Source organism: Ahaetulla prasina, chromosome 3, assembly GCF_028640845.1.
Source record: "Ahaetulla prasina isolate Xishuangbanna chromosome 3, ASM2864084v1, whole genome shotgun sequence".
Taxonomy (NCBI): domain Eukaryota; kingdom Metazoa; phylum Chordata; class Lepidosauria; order Squamata; family Colubridae; genus Ahaetulla; species Ahaetulla prasina.
In genome coordinates, this window is record NC_080541.1 from 58,995,341 (window position 1) to 59,015,972 (window position 20,632).

At 46.7% G+C, this 20,632-nt stretch overlaps 1 protein-coding gene across 1 annotated transcript in view; it reads left to right on the plus strand.

Moving 5' to 3' along the window:
- The first annotated feature begins 89 nt into the window (after positions 1–89).
- The window catches only part of SMCHD1 (structural maintenance of chromosomes flexible hinge domain containing 1), a 102,657-nt gene continuing 82,114 nt past the window's right edge, over positions 90–20,632 (plus strand). The window contains 5 exon segments of the mRNA XM_058176587.1: positions 90–349; positions 14,110–14,185; positions 16,795–16,956; positions 20,132–20,214; positions 20,300–20,430. Coding sequence (XP_058032570.1) covers positions 131–349; positions 14,110–14,185; positions 16,795–16,956; positions 20,132–20,214; positions 20,300–20,430 — 671 coding nt within the window. The 5' untranslated portion in view covers positions 90–130.

A 20,632-nucleotide genomic window follows, 5' to 3' on the forward strand; every position in this document is an offset into this window, starting at 1 on the left:
TTTAGTTCGGGCTGTCTTCATTCGCTCCACCCACTCATTCTCCCTTCCTCCTCCTCCTCCCCCCCGCCACCACCCCCCCGATATTATGCAGGCCACGCCTCTTTCTCCTCGCCCCCTCCGTGCCTTTCCTATGCTAAAACGAAACAATCTACTTGCATTCGGCCCAGGACAGCGCCCAGCGGGGGTGGCCGGCCGTCGGCGCAACATGGCAGCGGCGAAAGGAAACACCGACGGCAAATTCCTCAGGCTCTTCGTGTACGACCGGCGTCGGGACCAGTCAGATGACGCCGAAAAAAGCCTTACATGTGACAAGAAAAACTACGGGAGCTTGCTTAAAGCCATCCGAAAGGTAACGTAAGGGAGGGAGGCGAATTCAAATGCGGCGTCGTTAAGGGAACTGCGCCTCTGCTGTCACCGGCGGCGTCTTCCCCCCGTCGTCTCGATCCCGCTTCCCTACCCTCGGCCTCTCTTTCTGCGGGAATAGGAGCTTTTTGGAAAGGAACAGCGAACGGTCAAGCTAGAAGGGCGAGAATTTATAGCCGAGAGCAAGACGGCGGTAGCGCACCGAAAATGACATATCTTTTTTTCCCCCTGTATGTCAGGAATGACTTAAGAAACAGTTTTATTAAATGAGTATGCTTCCTGTTTGCTGCTTAGGTTGGCTTTTTTTTTAAAAAAAAAAATCGTGATATCGATTGTGATCATCGTCTGTATTTTTCCATCATGTGATAATAACGTTTGTTCTTGTTCCATGCTCTTAAGGGTAAAAATAAGAATTTAGAAAAGTTTATTTAATTTAATTTTTTTAATTTAATTTTTATACCGCCCTTCTCCCGAAGGACTCAGGGCGGTGTACAGGCAAGATAAAAACCAACAATACAAATATACAAGTTAAAATACCCTTTAAAAAACTTATTTAAAATAGCCCAAAGTTAAAAAATTGCCATCAGTTAAAACCCCATTTAAAATTAATAAAATTCCCCTTATTAAAATCCAAATTTAAGCCAAATTTAAGTTGGCATGCAAAGGTCATTAAAACCCCCAGCTCAGCTGTCATAAGCCATAGATGCATTTAAACATATACTCAGGCTGGGTAAAGGTGTGCGGTTCAGTAAATTCCTAAATGGACGGGAGCAGATTCAATCTCTATGTTGTAAAAAGCTAAACATTTCTGCAAATTGAGCATATAGTCTTGTATCTTTGCAGTTGTTTACAGAATAAGATAACACTTGGGTTCCTGGTCAGTCTGTCTTTTGTAACATGACTTTTGGCAGGATTTTTTTTTGGCTGTGGCTTTGAGTTAATATTGACTCTTGGTGACTTCTTCAACAAGTTAAGTTACCTGCAGTTGTGGATTTCAGAAATGACTTGTTCCTAGGACTGAGAGAGAATGACTGGCTTAAATTACTAAGCTGGCTTTGTGCCAAAGGCAAGAATAAAACCAGAGGTGGGTTTCAGCAGGTTCTGACCAGTTCTGGAGAACATGTAGCAGAAATTTTGAGTAGTTCGGAAAATCGGTAGTAAAAATTCTGACTGGCCCTGCCCCCATCTATTCTCTGCCTCCCAAGTCCCAGCTGATCGGGAAGAAATGGGGATTTTTGCAATAACCTTTCCCTGGAGTGGGGTGGGAATGGAGATTTTATAGTATTCTTTCCCTAGAGTGGGGTGGGAATGGAGATTTTGCAGTATTCTTCCCCTGCCACGCCCACCAAGCCATGCCAAACCCACAGAACTGGTAGTAAAAAAATTTGAAACCCACCACTGAATTAAACACAGTCTCCTGGTTTCTGCCTGGCTCCTTAACCATTACACTAAACTAGCTCTCTTTGCAGAGACAATAGTTTTTGTTATATGCCGTATAGTTGCTATAGTTTTCACTCAGGTCCTCCAAAAAGGCGGGAAAATACTTGAATCTCATTGGCTAAGCTGTCTGGCAGCCCTCTCTATAAAGAGGACACTGCCAGACTAGCACCCTGTCGGATTGTATGGTCTACTAATAAAGAGCTGTTGTTACTGAAAGAGCTGTGTCCGTATCTTCCATCATCGGATCCAACACTGGCGACAAGGGTGGGATCGGAAGATTAAGGACAATTAGACCAGTCCCAACGGAGTAGGAAGCAACCGGCATTCCTCGCTGTCTGCAGAATCACTGTCTGCCAGTATAATGACTGCTTACGCTCCGCCAGCTCCATTCAACCCAGCCATCAACAATTGGGACTCCTACATGAATCGCTTTGAATGCTTCATGGAGGCAAACAACCTCCTGGGACAGTCTGACAAACACAAGCGAGCACTGTTCCTCAGTTATTGCGGTATGGACGTGTTTGATATGGCCAAGGCACTCATTGAATCAGTCAAGGTTCAAGCTGTATCATGGGCCACGCTCCAAAACACACTAGTCGGGCACACTATGCCCCAGTGCAGTCAAAGTTCGTCCAGAGACGCAATGTTCTGTCCCCCTCCACAGTCCGGGAGAAACGAGCGATGACTTAATTAGCCGGCAACTATCAGCTCTGGCAGCAAACTAGCGAGCGTCTGCCAAGTGTCTGTTATCTCTCTTGATGCCGATGAGTCAGCCAGGAAACCAGGAACAAACGACTTCAGCTCTAATTCTCTCTCTAAGCAGTTGATTTGTTCACTACGAAGTGGTATAGCAGCCCTTGCTGCTTTTATATCCTGTGGGGTGTGGCTCCATGACTCAGCACTTCCTAGGCCTGCCCCACCCCTGCTTCTGTTGTTCCCACCTCTCCTGCCTATGAAACCTAGGGTCCAACCAGGCCTGATTGCCATCATCCGGGTCTGGAGGCGTGGGCCAGGCGGGGGGAAAGAGTCAGGGGATGGAGGCCTCGTTATCTCCTCCACCTGGCCAGCCAGGGAAGCCGTTGCTCCAGAGGTAAATCCTGATGGCCATTTCCCCTCACATTCCGAGTCACTTTCTGGCAGGGGGCCTGGCTCAGGGGCGCAGACACAACACGCAAGTTCCACCGCAGAGTGCAGGAGGAAGGCAAATCCGTGAACGACTATGTGGTGGCACTCAGAAAAGCCGCTGCATATTGCAAGTTCAGAGAGCTGGAGGATGTGCTGCTGGAAAAGTTCATAAGTTGAGTGAGGGATGTTAGCCTACAAAGGTGGTTGTTACCAAAGCCAGCCCTCCCTCTACAAACGGCCTTAGATGAGGCCAAAGTTGCAGAAAACTCGGAGAAATCTGCGGCCCCGTAAAGAACGGGAAACGTGCCGACTTCGCGCCAAGCCGCAGTGCATCAGGACAGCGCTGAGCTAATCGAGTTGTCGGAAGACGAAAATGATATCTACTGGCTCCAAGACAACAAGAAAAGAGCCTACCCCGACGCAGAATATAGTCAACCCTCATGTGCAGGTTGCGGAGGGCCAGAGCAACGTGCAGACACAAAGACACTGGGTGCCAGAGATGCGACGGGAAAGGGCACCTGGCTCGAGTCTGCCGTGGCAGCATGCCATCTGCATTCACAGCCAAGCAGCAATCTGTTGCCGCTGCCACACTGGACAAGAGGAAATCCAGGCCATGGAAACCCAAGCGCAGAGAGAAATCTCCTGCCACTGTAGAGAGGTGTACCAGATGAACATAAGACAAACCCGCTCATCAGCCAAAACGATCTACATAACCGTACTGATCGAGGGGACGGAGTGCGAGATGGAAATCGACATGGGATCGTCCCTGGCTATTGTTGCATGGAACACCATGAAGAACACTGTTCCGGGCATCCAGGAAAGAGATTTGAAATTGCAGTAGTAGCAACTCAAAGACTACCAAGGAAACTACATTCCCGTTGTGGGCAGCGGAACATTCCAAATACAATTTCGGGGGTTTTCCGGCCCTTTGAGGATCCGGCCCGTAGTTGAGGGGACATTGCCAAGCTTGCTCGGCTTGGACTGGTTCGAGGCCCTGGGCATGGGTGTGACCAGCATCAACACCATCGCAGACGACGGTGCTGAGGACCATGTGAAGGCGTTCGAGGACATATTCAGCAGCGGCCTAGGCAATTAGAAAGGAACACCTATTTTCTTCAGCCTAGACCCCAAAATAGTGCCCATTAGAATCAATTCTCGCAGGGTTCTTCTTGCAATCAGGCCAAAAATTGACAAAGAGTTTGACAAATTAATTGGACGGGATCCGTGAGCTGCTTGACCATGCCCGTTGGGAATCCCCTATAGTCATGCCTGTCAAAGCAGATGGCTCAGTCCGCATCTGCGCGGACTATAAGTGTCCAGTCAACAAGGCCTTGCAGCAGAACACCTGTCCTGTTCCCATCGTTCTGCACTTACTGCATTCATTGGGAACTGGAACAACTTTCGCCAAATTAGACCTCGCGTAAGTGTACCAGCAACTCCCAGTCGATGACAGCACGGCCGAGGGGCAGACAATTGTCACCCACAGGGGTGCTTTTAAATGCCACCGCTTGCAATTTGGGGTCAGCGTGGCACCAGGACTGTTCCAAAGCTTAATGGAACAGTTGTTACAGGGCATCCCTGGGGTGGTGCCCTACTTTGATGACGTCCTGGTGTCCTCTACAGATAAACCTGCCCTATTTGCCCGGCTCAGAACTGTCCTGACCAGGTTCAGGGAGGCGGGCCTTAAAGTGAAGTGTGAAAAATGCCAAATCGCAGTGCCCTGGGTAGAGTTCCTTGGGTACATAATCGATGGCTCAGGGATCCACCCAACGAAATCCAAAATTGCCGCCATTCAAAATGCTCCCACCCCTAAGAATAAACAAGAGCTTCAAGCCTTCCTTACTAAATTTTTATAGCATTTTCTTGAGGCAAAAGGCCACCATGGCCGAACCCTTACATAGGCTGCTTGGAAAGAAGTCTTCCTGGAATTGGGGTCCGGCCAAAGCAGCTGTTTTTATGTCAGTAAATAAAGAATTTACTGACATATGACGGCGTGTTGGTCCAATTCAGTGACTCCCTGCCCCTAGTCTTGACTTGTGATGCCTCACCATTTGGTGTGCGGGCTGTTCTCAGCCATCAGCTTCCTAATGGCTGGGAGGATCCTCTTGCTTTCTATTCCGGCGCTGGGTGTTGTCACTGGAGTCTGGCGGTTCCATGACTCATTGTATGGCAGACATTTCACCCTGGTTACGGGCCACAAGTCCCTGCTGGGATTGTTAGCAGGCAACTGTTTGACTCCGGCTGTCATGTCACCACAAATGGTGCTGTTGTGACCCAGGTTCCTGGACCCAGACTCCTGGACTTGGATGATTCAGAAAGTGAGGGAGAAGACCTGGCAAGGCCTGCTTCTCTTGGGCCCTCTCCCTCCCTGGCACCCACCCAAAGGGAGGAGGAGGGGCCGGCAAGGCCTCATTCTCACGAGCCTTCTGATTTGGCAACGCCCCAAGAACAGTTTTGGAGTGATGCAAGACTGTGCAGACGTGACCAGCGTGTGCAGCAGAGGAAGCGTTGGGACAAAGCCAAAGAATGATGGTCATGCAGTGACATCTGCAGAGACTATAAATAGGAGACGGGACTTCCTGGTTTTTTGTCTCGGACAAAGCAATGAATTTGCGCGGGCAAATTGTATCAATGGAGGGAAGAATATATTCCTGAGTAATTCTGGCCTTATCTATAATTTCCTCGTTATCTCCAGAGACTTGGCAGGCCCGTGGGTAGACGTGGCCAGGACATTTATCTATGTAAATAAATTAGAAAAGAAGGCCTTTGACTGACTCTTTGTTGGGAGTTTTGGGAGAGGGAAACAGAACATTTTGTCCAAGACCCCGACTAAACCATCTTCTACCAAAGATGGACCAGCAGCAGGTACAGCAGCAGGTACAGCAGCTACAAGCGGCTAATCAACAGCTCAGCAGCAAGTGGCTCACTTGGCAGGCCAACTTGCTGCCGGGAATGTGCCTGCAGCCCCCCCCCCCTGTCCTCCCACTCCTCCTCGTCGCAAGTGCCCGATAACCGTGCCGGATAAGTTTTCTGGGCAGTCTGAGATGTTCCCGACCTGCTTGGGACAGTGCCAGCTCTACATGGCTATGCGGCCAGAGGATTTCCCAGATGACCGGGCTAAGGTGGCTTTCGTGATTAACCTTCTTTCCGGCTCGGCTGCCCGATGGGCCACGCTCCTCTTGCTCCAGGACAGCCCCCTGCTGGAGGACCAACAGCGTTTTTGGCAGCACCTGCGCATCATGTACGAGGACCCCGTTCGGACGCTGACGGCAACCAGGCGCCTTAAGGAACTCCTTAAAGGGAAATGCCCCCTGCAGGAGTACATCGCCGAATTTCGGTTTTTGTGCCAGGACTCTGGAATGATGCAGCGCTGGTGGACGCGTTCCAGGAGGGACTCTCAGAGGAACTGCAAGACGAGCTGGCCCGGGTGGAGGCGCCGCGGACCCTCAACAACTTGGTGCCCCTTTGTCTCCGCCTTGACGCCCGTCTGCAACAGCGCCCGTCCTGTCGCGCCCCCCAGGACCCGCCATCAACATCTGCACCCCCGCCCCACATTTTGTAACCGCTGCGGAAGAGCCCATGGAGTTGGGAGCGGCCAGACCTCGCCTGACAGCCCAGGAGCGGAACCGGAGGCGCCAAGGGGGATTGTGCCTGTACTGTGGGGAGCCCGGCCATTTCGCCGCTTCTTGCCCCAGAAAGCGAAGTGGGGCACGCACGCCGGTCCCCGAATCACAGCGTGACCAATCGGAAAACGGAGCAGGCCCGACCTTGGGGAAACCCTAGGTCGGGCACGTACTAAGCCCCCACTGGACGTTGCGGAAGTAGACTAGGCCCCCTCGGCATCTGATTCTGGACACACAGATATGGTTGGGGAACCAGTCAGACGGGCTCCAGATGCATGCGCTGGTGGACTCAGGGGCCACAACAAACTTTATGGACCAGGCCTTTGTGACCCAGTTTGCGGTCCCCGTGGTTCCGGTGGACCCTCCGATGCGGGTAGAGACAATTGATGGAGGAGAACTGGTGTCCGGCCCCATTAAATTCGCCACCCAGCCTTTGCGCCTGGCTATTGGGGACCATGAGGAGGCAATCCAGTTTTATGTCACGGCGGACCTTCATTTTCCCTTGGTCCTTGGGTTGGCCTGGCTTCGGACCCACGATCCTCAGGTGGCTGGTTGCGGAACGCCATCTCTTTCCCGAGTCTGCAGTGCGTCGACCACATCCGCCACACCTGTGCCGGCCAGAACATCCCCACCGCTGCCATCTCCTTGCCTCCTGAGCTGACGGACTTCGCCAACGTATTCAGCGAGAAGGAGGCGGACCGACTACCCCTGCATCGGCCCTACGATTGCCCCGTGGACCGTCTGCCCAGCGCACCACTGCCTGTGGGATGCCTGTATTCCATGTCGGAGCCCGAGTTGGCCGCCCTCAGGGACTTCCTGGACAAAAATCTGGCCCGAGGGTTCATCCGGCCTTCAAAGTCCCCTCTCTCGGCCCCGGTCCTCTTGTGAAGAAGAAGACATGGGACGTGCGCCTGTGCTGTGATTACCGCCGGCTAAACACCATTACGGTGCGGAATCGCTACCCCCTGCCACTCATTCCGGAGCTGCTGGAGAGGTTGCAGGAGGCCACGATCTTCACCAAGCTCGATCTCTGGGGGGCCTACAACCTGGTGCGGATGCGAGAAGGAGGCGAATGGAAGGCGGCATTCGGCACCCGATACGGACACTACGAATACACTGTCATGCCATTTGGGTTGACCAACGCTCCCGCCGTTTTCCAGCACTTCATGAACGACGTGTTTCGAGACATGTTGGATCGGTTCGTGGTTATCTACCTGAACGAGATCCTGATTTACTCGGTCCAGGAAAGCCACCTTCGACACGTCGGTCTGGTTCTGCAACGCTTGCGGAGCAACAACTCAATGCGAAGCTGAGAAATCGTCTTCTTCCGGACTTCCATAGAATTCCTCGGGCATATCATCTCGCCCGAGGCATAGCCATGGACCCACGCAAAGTAGCTTTGTGTAGCTGGGAAGCCCCTCGTCGGGTGAAGGATCTTCAGCGCCTGCTGGGCTTCGCCAACTACTACCGGACCTTCATCCCGGGCTTCGACACACTGACGGTTCCACTTACCCAGCTCCTCAGGAAGAAGGTTGCATTCTGGTGGGGTCCCCCGCCGCAAAAAGCATTCACAGCCCTCAAGAAAGCCTTCGTCACGGAACCCGTCCTGAGGCATCCCAACCCATTCCGGCCTTTTGTGGTGGAGACGGACGCGTCCAATATGGCTCTTGAAGCGGTGCTGCTACAGGCTCCGACGAATGGTGGCACACTTTTTCCCTGCGCTTACTACTCCAGGAAACTCAATCCTTCCGAGCGCAACTGCACCATCTGGGGAAAAGAGTTGCTGGCTATCAAGGTTGCATTCGAGGCTTGGCGATACCATCTGGAAGGGGCCCGACATCAGGTGGAGGTCCAAACAGACCATCGAAATCTTGAGCACTTCACCACAGCTCGGAAGTTGAACCAGCGGCAGATCCGGTGGTCGTTGTTTTTTGCCCGGTTCAACTTCCGCGTGACCTACATTCCCAGCAGTCACAACCGGAGGGCAGATGCCCTGTCCCACAAGCCGGAGTACCTCTGCACCAAGGACCCTCTTCCTCCACGGACGGTGCTGCCGGCAGAAGGCTTGACCGCAGCATGGGAACCAGTGGAATTGCGGGCCCAGGTGCGAGAGGCGCAGCGCCAGGACGCCTGGTCACAGCAAAGGAGAGCGGAGGTGGGCCCCACGTCTCCTTGGACCTTGGAGGAGGACTTACTCAAGTTTCGGGGGCGATTATATGTGCCCACAGGACCACTCCGAGCCCTCGTCATGACCCAGTGCCACGACAACCCTGCAGCAGGACATTTTGGGTTCTTCAAGACCCTCCACCTGGTGACACGGACCTTTTGGTGGCCCCGAGTGCGGCATGATGTACATGCCTACGTGACATCCTGCGTACCGTGCCGGCAAGCCAAGGCCGCCACGGGGGCCCCTCCCGGGCTCCTCCAGCCCTTGCCGACACCCGACAGACCCTGGGGGGCGATCTCCATGGACTTCCTGACGGACCTGCCGCCGTCCTCTGGGTTCACCACGGTGCTGGTGGTGGTGGACATGCTCACCAAGATGGCACACTTCATCCCATGCCGCGGACTGCCCACAGCCACAAAAACGGCCCGTCTCTTTCTGCAGCACATCTTCCGCCTCCATGGTCTACCGGACAGGGTGGTTTCGGACCGCGGAGTTCAGTTCACAGCTCGCTTCTGGAAGAGCCTGATGGCCGCGTTGGAGGTGCAGGTGTGTCTGTCGTCATCGCACCATCCGGAGACCGATGGGGGTACAGAGAAGGTCATCGGTATCCTGGAACAGTATCTCCGTTGCTTCATCAACCAGCAGCAGGACATCTGGGCCGATTACCTGTCCCTGGTGGAGTTTGCTTTTAACAACTCTCAGCACACCTCTACTCAGATGATCCCGTTCTTTGCCAATGTGGGGTACCATCCGTGGCTCTTCCCTCTGGCACCACCGGACTCTCCTGTTCCCGAAACGCAGACCTTCCTGATGGAATTGCATGCGGTCCAACAGTTGGTACGTCAGCAGCTGGATCGGGCAAAGGAGGACTACAAATGGTCCACCGACTGCTCCCGACGGACAACGCCCCCGCTGGCGGTTGGAGACCGGTGTGGTTCTCCACCAAACACCTCCCGTCCAACCGCCTGGTAAAGAAGTTGGACCACCGATTCATCGGCTCGTTTCCTGTCAAGGCAGTCATCAACCCGGTAGCCTACCGACTGACCCTGCCACGATCCATGCGGATCCACCCCGTCTTTCACCGGTCCCTTCTGGTTCCTGAGGCCACACCGAGTCCCCTTCGGTGCCCAACAGCACCTGTCACTGTAGCCGAGGACGGGTTGGAGGAATACGAAGTCCACAGTGTACGAGACTCCCGCTGGCTGAAGGATCATTTCTAATATTTGATCGCTGTCGTGTCCCACTCCTCCGCTGACGGCCGGGTCAGGGAAATCCGAATCAGGCGTACCTCTGCAGCTTTGCCAAAGTCCTAGCAAAGTTCTCAAGGCAGGCAGGAGACCAGAAAGTGATTTCGGCAAGATAAGGTAGACTTTTCCTGACTCAGAGAATGCCAGAAAGCAGATCCTTTATATAGGCCATGGGGTATGGCTCCATGACTCAGCACTTATCCCGGCCTGCCCCTCCTTTCCTTCTGTTGACGCCGCTTATCAATTCTCCTGAAGCGAGGGTCACTCTAGTCTGCAGCTGTTGGTAATTGACCTTCCTCAGGCTCACATGCTGTGGGGGAGGGGGAGGGGTCTAGTTGCTCCGTTTGCCTGGGCATGGAGCCAGGACTGGGGGCTGGAGGTGCTTCTTTTTCCTCAGCCTGTCTGGGCATGGAGCCAGGGCTGGGGCCGGGAGGCATGGTAGGACATTCCTCAGCATTCGGAAGCAGATAAGAAGGCCCCGGCTGCGGGGAAAGCAGACGAAGCACAACAATCGCATGGAAGGGATACGGGACTGATTTCTCCTGGGTAGATGCCTCCGACGTTCATGCTCCTGACCTGGTGCAGGCCTTCCATGAGCAGAACCCAGCCCAACTGCATCAGCCCCGGGGGAAGGGCCCTGCAGTGAGGGATAGTGTTGTGACCCAGGTTTCTGGACCTGGACTCCTGGACTTGGATGATTCAGAAAGTGAGGAAGAAGACCTGGCAAGGCCTGCTTCTCTTGGGCCCTCTCCCTCCCTGGCACCCACCCAAAGGGAGGAGGAGGGGCCGGCAAGGCCTCATTCTCACGAGCCTTCTGATTTGGCAACGCCCCAAGAACAGTTTTGGAGTGATGCAAGACTGTGCAGACGTGACCGGCGCGTGCAGCAGAGGAAGCGTTGGGACAAAGCCAAAGAATGATGGTCATGCAGTGACATCTGCAGAGACTATAAATAGGAGGCAGGACTTCCTGGTTTTTTGTCTCGGACAAAGCAATGAATTTGCGTGGGCAAACTGTATCAATGGAGGGAAGAATATATTCGAGAGTAATTCTGGCCTTATCTATAATTTCCTCATTATCTCCAGAGACTTGGCAAGCCCGTGGGTAGACGTGGCCAGGACATTTATCTATGTAAATAAATTAGAAAAGAAGGCCTTTGACTGACTCTTTGTTGGGAGTATTGGGGGAGGAAAACAGAACAGGTGCGCTGGTCGCTATTCCTGGCTGCCTACAGCTACTGACTAATTCACCAGCCCGGAAAGTCTTTGGGCCATGCTGACGCGGTGAGCCGTTGCCCCCTGCCTGTCCTGGTGGAAGACCCTGCGCCGGTCTGCCAAGTCCTCCTGCTTAGGGACATAGCTTCGGGTCCTATCACTGCTGCTGAGATTGCTCGGCATACCACTAAAGACTCTGAACTCATGCAAATCTTGAACTATGTGTAGTGCGGTTGGCCCCATGCCCCTGTTTCGGACTCTGTTTATCCGTATTTTTTGCACCGACATGAATTATCTGTTTTGAAGGGTTGTCTTTTATGGGGGGGAAAGGGTGGTCATTCCCTCTAACTTAAAGAGGGAAGTGTTGGAAGTTTTGTACGAGGGGCATCCTGGCATTGTCAGGATGAAAGACCTGGCCAGGAGCTATGTCTGGTGGCCCAAGATGGACCAGGACATTGTGGAATGGGTCACCACCTGCTCTCCATGCCAGAAATCCCGACCGGCTCCACCCATTGCCCTGGCCAAAACATGGGAAATGCCCCAGGCTCCTTGGGCCAGAGTGCATATAGATTTCGTGGGGCCAGTAAAAGGGCAAATTTTCCCTATTGTGGTCGACGCTTACTCTAAATGGTTAGAGATAGTCCTAATGACTTCAACCACTGCCGAAGCAGTCATTAAGGCGCTTAGGAAACTGTTCACCACACACGGCCTCCCCGATGTGCTAGTTTCTGACAATGGCCCACAATTTACGTCCGTGCCCTTCGAGACCTTTTGGTAGAATTGGGCCTCAGACACGCATTGGTGGCACCATTTCATCCGGCCAGTAATGGGTAGACTGAAAAATTAGTGCGATTTACTAAGGAGGCTTTGGCCAGAATGGGCCCTGGGGATTGGCAAGCCTGAATTGATAAATGTTTCAGCATATCATCTCTTGTGCAGCCACCAATAGAAGTCCCTCAGAACTCCTCATGGGTAGGAGACTCCAATCTCAATTAGACCGATTGCATCCAAATTATGTTGCTGACACTCCATCTGATTAAACAGGAAAAATTTGACAATTTGAAATTGGGGACATGGTCTACGCCCACAATTATGCCAGTGGCACCCTCTGGATTCCTGGCACAGTCGTGGAAAAATCTGGTCCTCGCTCCTACAAAGTTGAGCTGGAGGACGGGAGACTGTGGCATCGGCACTTGGACCAACTCCAGGGCTGAATTGCAAACTCTCCGCTTCACACACCAGACCAAGCTCAATCCAACGAGCGGCCAGACCCTGACTATCCAAAACTGTCACAGCAAATGTCTAATACTAACTCAAAGCTGATTGTGCAGCTTGATTGCCCACCTATGGAACCAAGACTCCAGCGCAGACTTCCAGAAGGGTTGGGCCTTCAACCTCCTACCACGCCCAGCGACGTGTTCCAGAAGGTTCCATTGGTGGGTTCAGAGACTGCAACTAATTCACCTGCTCAAGTCAACGCCCAGGAGTAAACTGAACTGCGCAGGTCAACTAGGGCTCGCACCAGCTCTGCCTACCTGTGTGATTATGTCTGTAAATATGTACATAATTATTCAAAGTAATTTTATTCTAGGAGGGGAGGGTTGTTATATACCATATAAGGAGTGTGCTTTAGTTTTCACTCAGGTCCTTCAAAAAGGCAGGAAAATACTTGAATCTCATTTGCTAAGCTGTCTGGCAGCCCTCTATATAAAGAGGACACTGCCAGACTAGCACCCTGTTGGGTTGTACTGGTCTACTAATAAAGAGCTGTTGTTACTAAAAGAGCTGTGTCCGTCTCTTCCATCATCAGATTCAACACTTTCCATGTTTCTTATAGTGTAACAATACTTTTTCTTCTGAAATTTTTAATATAGTTTTATAATTACAATCTGTGTAGAAAATTTTAATGTTCTAATATTTTACTTATTTTATATTTATTTTATAACTTATAGCTTGTCAGCAGCCCAGAATCATCTTATAGGAGAAATGGGTAGCATAAAAATTGAATAAATAAATTAATAAAATAAATTAATTTTGTAAGCTAACCAAAGTCGCCTCAGACAGCAAAATGGGCAGCATATACATTTAATAAATAAATAAAATTTTGTCCCATTATTTCTTGCAGAATTCTAGCTCAGAAATATCTTTAAAGACATTTCAGAACAAAGAAATACAGATGGCATACTATGCCAAGTCCCTGTGTATGGGTCAGTGGTGGGATTCAAATTTTTTTACTACCGGTTCTGTGGGTGTGGCTTGGTGGGTGCGGCATGGCATGGCTTGATGGGCGTGGCAGGGGAAGGATACTGTAAAATCTCTATTCCCACCCCACTCCAGGGGTAGGTTACTACAAAATCCCCATTTCCTCTCGATCAGCTGGGACTGATCTGCAGAGAATAGATGGGGATGGGGCCAGTCAGAGGTGGTATTTACTGGTTTTCCGAACTACTCAAAAATTCCGCTACCGGTTCTCCAGAACTGGTCAGAACCTGCTTAATACCACCTCTGGTATGGGTCCTATGTAATTTCTGCTCCCTGTTTTGGAGAGGGGAAACTGTTTCTCTAATTTTCCACAATAGTTAGTTATCCAATCTGGTACTTTCAGTTTTATTGATCCCCAGGGGATATTACTTAGTGATAGTAATAACTATTAGAGTAGCATCATCAGCATAGCAATGACTATTTATGTTTCTTCCTCAACTTTTAAAATCATGCTTATCTTGTAATCCAGTTTTTTTTAGTATATATTCAGAATATAGATCGATTGAATAAATAAAGAGAAAGCACACAGTCTTTTCTCAGTTCTTTGACAATCTGGAAGCCTTTGCGGGAAATTTTTTTGGATCAGGATTCCAACAAGATACCTTTAATGTTTTAAAATACCTGAATCCCATTCTCTCTATTAATCTAGAGATTTATCTTGTACTTATAGGTATTTGATATTTCCCCCAAAGAAACTTTTGTTATTACAACGACTGAAAGAAAACAAATAACAAGTGAAAATTTTGGTAAGTATTCTGTATTTATAGTGACAAATAAATTTTATACTAAGGTACTATTAATTAAATATTAAAGTTCTGTTACTATATTTCACCAATGTTTGTCTTGCAACAACTGCCATTTTCTTTAAAGATTGTTTTGGTTCTGGATTTAAAAACACTAGGAATATGGATCAAATGATCAGGACTTCAAAAAAATTCATAATAATGGTACGCGAATTGAAAATTAGAATTTTAAAAAATAATATCAGTAAGAACATTAACAGATTTGGGATGCAAGTAAAGCTTTTATGAGAATATTTTATAAAATGTCATTCTCAAAAATGAAGTAAAAAAAAAAATGACAAAGAAATTCCCAAAGAAAGTAAATATCTTTTACAACAATTGTTGATGTTAACAGTAAAAGAATGGAAATAAAAATGAATTATGTAAAGCAAAAAATACCTCCTTTGAATTTACAAATAAACTATGGAAATTATTAGCATATGATTTAGAAAAGGAAAAGTTATTCAAGAGGAAGATACTATATTAATGGATAATATGGCAATACAAAAAGCATTTTATCAGTATTGATTTTACAGCCTGAGACTTGGACGACGCAAATATGGCATTAATACCTAAGAAAAACAAGCTTTGACTTATGCCACAAATTGTAGACCAATATCATTAATAATGGTTATAAATTGTACTTTAAATGATTTTAGTTGGTGGACAAAAAATAATTTTACAAGAATGTATTCACAAAGCTCAATGTAAATTTTATTTTAAAGACATATTAGAATTATGCTGGTTATTCTAGAATAGCATAGGGAAAATTGCCAGTTAAAACCCAAATAAAAAGGTATTTTTCTCCTCTGAGTTTTTTTTTCTTTAAATGTAGAAGAGTATAAAGATAATCTTGATGAAAGAATGCAATCATTATTAAAAGAAAATTTTAAAAAAACATTTCAGTCTTGGGAAAAGAAACCGAAAGTAATTCTATCAAAAATAATAATAGAGGGCAAACTGTTACTATGGTAGGCTTTCACAATTGGATTATACTCAAGAATAGAGTAGCATTCCTGAAATCCTTGCTCTGTTTTCTGACGTCGCCTATCTTGAAGGGATAACAAAAATTAAATAAAACAGTTTACTATAAAGCCTTGAACCTTTTTTAAAAAAAAAAAACCTTTCAGAAATTACTCAAGAAAAGAATTACAGATATCCCTCACTTACTGACTACAACTGGAACTGTCAACTCCTTCACTCAGCTATGTGGTTATAAAGTGAAACATTACACGACCATACCTAACTTATAGCATCAGTTTCTCAGTTCCAGCTGCAATTATTAAACGAATCACCGCTATTCGTTAAGCACGACATCATGAGATTGTGACTTGTGACTTTCTGCCAGCTTTTCCCCATTGAGAATGCTTGATCTGAAGGTCACAAATGTTAATCCCATTAACTTGGGACATTGCAACTCCTGTAAATGTGTACTGGTTGCCATTCACCAAAATCACCATCATATGAGTTATGGGGATGCTGTGACAGCCAAAACTTCAAAGACTAATTATAAGTCTGTTTTTCCAATGTTGTAACTTGGAACAATCACTGAATGAATGGTCAGGAATAAGGACTATCAACATAATTAAAAATCTGCCTTGTTTTGAACCAGCAACCTTTTACATGGTAAGCAAATGTCACAGCCACTGTGCTATGCAAACTCTATTATTAATGAGAGGAATAGAATTAGAAAATATCAGAGTGGGTGATAAGCATTGGCTTAGATTGAAAGGTCAATCCTCCTGCAAAGTAGCAGGTGATTTGCAGAGATCAGCCTAGCAGCTGGGGGGCTCTCTCCCAAGAACAGGAGTACAGGTAGTCCTTGACTTATGACCACATTTGAGACCAGAATTTCCATTTATAAGCAAGATGGTGCTTCAGTGAGTGCCCAATTTAGCAACCTTTTTTGATACAGGCTGCGATATGGGGTCATACATATGACTATATCTTTGCAAGTATTGCATCGGCAAACATAACACTTTACCAATGTTCATTGGGGACATGTGTGCATGTTCACACCAAATTTCATTAAAATCCGTGATGGTTGACCTGGGCACTTTCCTGAAATCAGACCACTTGACATGGAATGACCTGGCAACTAGCAGATTGTAAAGCACTATTGGAAACAAGCATTCACATTTTAAGAAATTAGTAAAGGTAAAGGTAAAGGTTCCCCTCGCACATACGTGCTAGTCGTTGCTGACTCTAGGGGGCAGTGCTCATATCCGTTTCAAAGCCAAAGAGCCAGCGCTGTCCGAAGACGTCTCCGTGGTCATGTGGCCGGCATGACTCAACGCCAAAGGCGCACGGAACGCTGTTACCTTCCCACCAAAGGTGGTCCTTATTTTTTTTACTTGCATTTTTACGTGCTTTCGAAACTGCTAGGTTGGCAGAAGCTGGGACAAGTAACGGGAGCTCACCCCGTTATACGGCAGCACTAGGGATTCAAACCGCTGAGCTGCCGACCTTTCGAGCTCAACATCCTAGCCCCTGAGCCACCGTGTCCCTATAAGAAATTAGTACATTTTAATAATAAAATTTTCCTTATTTAAAGTTTCATTTGTATCTTGTAGGTCAAATTGTTAAAAACAAGATGACTCTCTACTTACTACAAAGAGTTGATCAGTTGCTCACTTCAGCAACAAAGGAGTGCATTGAGTTTTTGCCACATTATAACACACTTCTGAAAAGTGGAACGTATGAATACTATGCTGACAGAAGGCAAAATCCTCTTCGTAAGTATTTAAATATTAACAGTATATCTAGAAGTCAATGAATGGTCTGGTGGCCTGGAGATGGAGCTCTCGCCTCACAATCAGGAGGCTGTGATCCTAGATAGAGGCAGATATTTCTCTCTCTGGGCACAATGAGAATATACTGATATCTGCTGAACAAAATTCCGTATTGGCGACAGGAAGGACATCCTTCCTGTAAACACTCTGCTAGCTCCATTCAGTTGCCCAGACTCTACCCCACAAGGTATTATGGCAGGGGTGAAATGCTCCCGGTTCTCACCGGCTCGCCCGGTTAGGTAGCGATGGCAGCTGCTGGTTCGGAGGACCGGTAGCAAAAATCCCTGGCCCTGCCCCTCCTGCCTCTGCTGAGCCTCACCATCAGCAGAGGTTTTTTTTTTACTTTTAAAAGTTTTTCTTCAGCCGAAATATGCCTTTAAAAGTAAAAAAAAAAAAAACCTCTGATGATCGCGGGGCTGAGCAGAGATCATCAAAACCCTTTAAGAGTTTTTTTAAAAAAAACCTCAGCCGAAGGGAAAGGAAAAAAAGAAAAAAACCCGAGGTTTTAAAAGCCTCCTCTGGCGATCCCAGAGGAGTTTCCTGATCCTCACAGGCTTTTAAACTCACTTTATAACAGCCCCCACTTACAAGAGCCCCCACCCATGCCCAGCCAATTCCCCCTCCTCACTTACCTATAATTACTGCTCTTTTCGGGCTGGCAATGCCATGCTTTCTTCAGCTACTGAAGAAAAAAAAAAGCTTGCTTTGACTTCCTGCTTTGCTGAATGAGGAACTCTGGGGGTTGAAGTCCACAAACTAAGTTACTAAGGTTGGAGACCCCTGTTCTAAAAAAATAAATAAAAATAATAAAATAAAATATTTGTACAGCTTTCTGAGATTTGGTGTGTTTCTGTAGTGTTTCACTCCAACTAAACAAACACACAAAATCTCACAAAGCTGTATCTGGCATTGTGTGTGTGTGTGTGTGTGTGTGTGTGTGTGTGTGTGAGTGAGTTGTGTGTGTTTAAAGTGTGAAAGTTGGTTTTTGGTACTGCTTATTGTTTTGTATACCTTATTTATTATTTTTATTATTTATTGTTATTGGCCACGCCCACCCAGTCATTTGACCACCAAGCCACGCCCACCAATTAAGCCACGCCCACAGAACCGGTAGGGAAAATTTTTAGATTTCACCCCTGTATTATGGGGTGGTTAAAAGAGGATGATGATATCTGAAAGTCAATGCATTGTGTTTTGATTGTTTAATCAAGTCCTGTTGTTTTAAATATTATCCTTAAAAATGGCAGAATGAATGGAAACTTTTGTTTTTCTTTTTCGTGAAAGAGCAGATTTCGTTCTTTCTATTCTCATTATAGTTAAGCTTTTGTGCTAGACCATCCTTGTCAATTGGGTTACTAAGCTTGACACACCCTGCAGTTTGTGGTTTTTTAAAATTCAGTTTTATTTATTTCAGGTCTGTTTCACTTCTAGGTCATTTATCATCTATTTTCAATCAGGAAATTATGAGTTTGGGATGGGAATGTGGGGGTGCTGCGCGGGGCTGTGTGCATGGTGTATGTGGGGGCATACACATTTTGTGGGTTCACACATGCACACGCTTTAGGCACTTGGTCTGGAAAAGGTTAGCCATCACTGTCCTAAGTACTTGGGAAGAACTCAATGCATATGAAAGCCAAGAGCAGCGAAAGAACTAGCAGTTTTGATTTCACATTTTTGTGTGTCTAATACTAAATAAATTATTTAATTTCAAACCTTTTGTCTAGAACAGTAGATGTTCTGGCCCGCCGGTGGCCAGCAGAGCTGGCAGCAGAGTCAGACAGTGTGGAGGTTGGAGAGGAACTTGGCCCAGTCCTGGGGGCTAGGAAAGCTCGGACGAGGGCTCTGAGTCGGAGGCAGAAAGGGAGTTAGACAGCAGCAAAACTGTGGAACAGCTGGTGCCCATTCCCATTGTGCGCATGCACAGAGCTGCCAGAAGACAAGAACAATTAAGAAAGCAGGGTAGACTTGGGAGTAAGACCACACCTTGGAGACGATCAGCCCCTCCCATAAGACATAAAAGAGGAGCGAACGGGATGTGGGCTTTTGCAGGAAGCAATTAGTTCATCTCATTTCAAGATTGGAAAGTTCTGTTTGTGGCTCTTAACAGACTCAGTGCCAAGTTTGGCCTTGCTCTGCATTTGGAAATTGGTTCTCTGGCAGTGTTCCTAGTGAGATAAGGTGGGGGTTGATAAACATTCCTCTGAAAGACTGTTTGCCAAAGCCTTGTTGACTGTGAATGAATGGAATTTACAGTTGTGTTAATAAAAGAGGTTTTACCGAGATTAAGACTTTGCTTCATGCTTTCTAAGGAAGCCTAAGTCAGAACAGTAGACAAGAATGGAGCATGACAAGTTTGTAAATAAGAGTTCTGTTATGTATGCTGAATGAAATACATTTTTTTTGTTTTTCCCAGTCATTTTCATATCATTACTCCCAACAGTAATGATATGAAAAGAAAAGTGAAGAAAAAAATATTCCTGGGACATTTTGAACTAAGGATGCAAAAGTACCACTACTTTTGTCAGATCATATTGATTAATATAATGATTTGCCAGAATGAACAGAGCCCCCAAAGGGACTGTAACAATTTGAGTATTGAGCATTTTCTAACTCATAAGTTACAGTTATAAATAAGTGTTGTGATACACTGCAACAATACTAAAATGCAGCATGTGCAATGTTTGCAATTTAATTCCAAAAATGATCTATAAGCATTTGTCTATAACTTTTAAAGCAATTGTATTTTTTCTTGAGATTATATTACTGTTTTTCATTTCCACTGAAGCATATTTTTATAATTGGATCATAAGCCCTGCACAATGGTTCTTAATGGTTCTTAATGGTTTTCTTAATTTGTATATATATGTTTTTTATTGGCCAAGTGTGATTGGACACACAAGGAATTTGTCTTGGTGCATACATACATACATACATACATACATGCATACATACATAGATATGAAAGAGAGAGGATATATAAACACAACATATACTATTGGATTTCAGTTATAAAAGCATAGATTTCTAATATGCTGCTTTTGGAAGCAGAGTAAACATTTGCATGTAATTTAATTTGTTTTCATAATGATAATTCTTAGAAAATTTTCTTTTTATTTAGCATTTGTATTTGCAGAATTGATTGATAACTCCTTATCAGCTACTTCTCAAAATTCTGGAGTTCGGTACATACAATTAAAACTGGTAAGATACCAAATAATTTTTAAAGTATTTTATAGATAGATTTTATTCTTGTATTTACATATCCTCCTGCTTTTTTCTGTAACAGTTATTTGATAATACCCAAGGAAAACCAGCTGTTGCTGTGATTGATAATGGAAGAGGCATGACTTCTAAACAACTAAACAACTGGGCTGTGTATCGATTGTCAAAGTTTATACAACAAGACAATGTAGAAAGGTTGGAACAATCTAATCTCAATTTATGTTTAAGTATTAAATGTATGCATTGAATCAGTCTAGCAATTTGGGATAATGATCAAGAAATGTTCCTTATTTCAACACTTTTACTATAGGTGAAAATGTATGTAATGTTATATATGAGTCAATGAACAACATTTCTTATGGCAATTGTAAATATATCTATTGATGCAGTCTCTAAA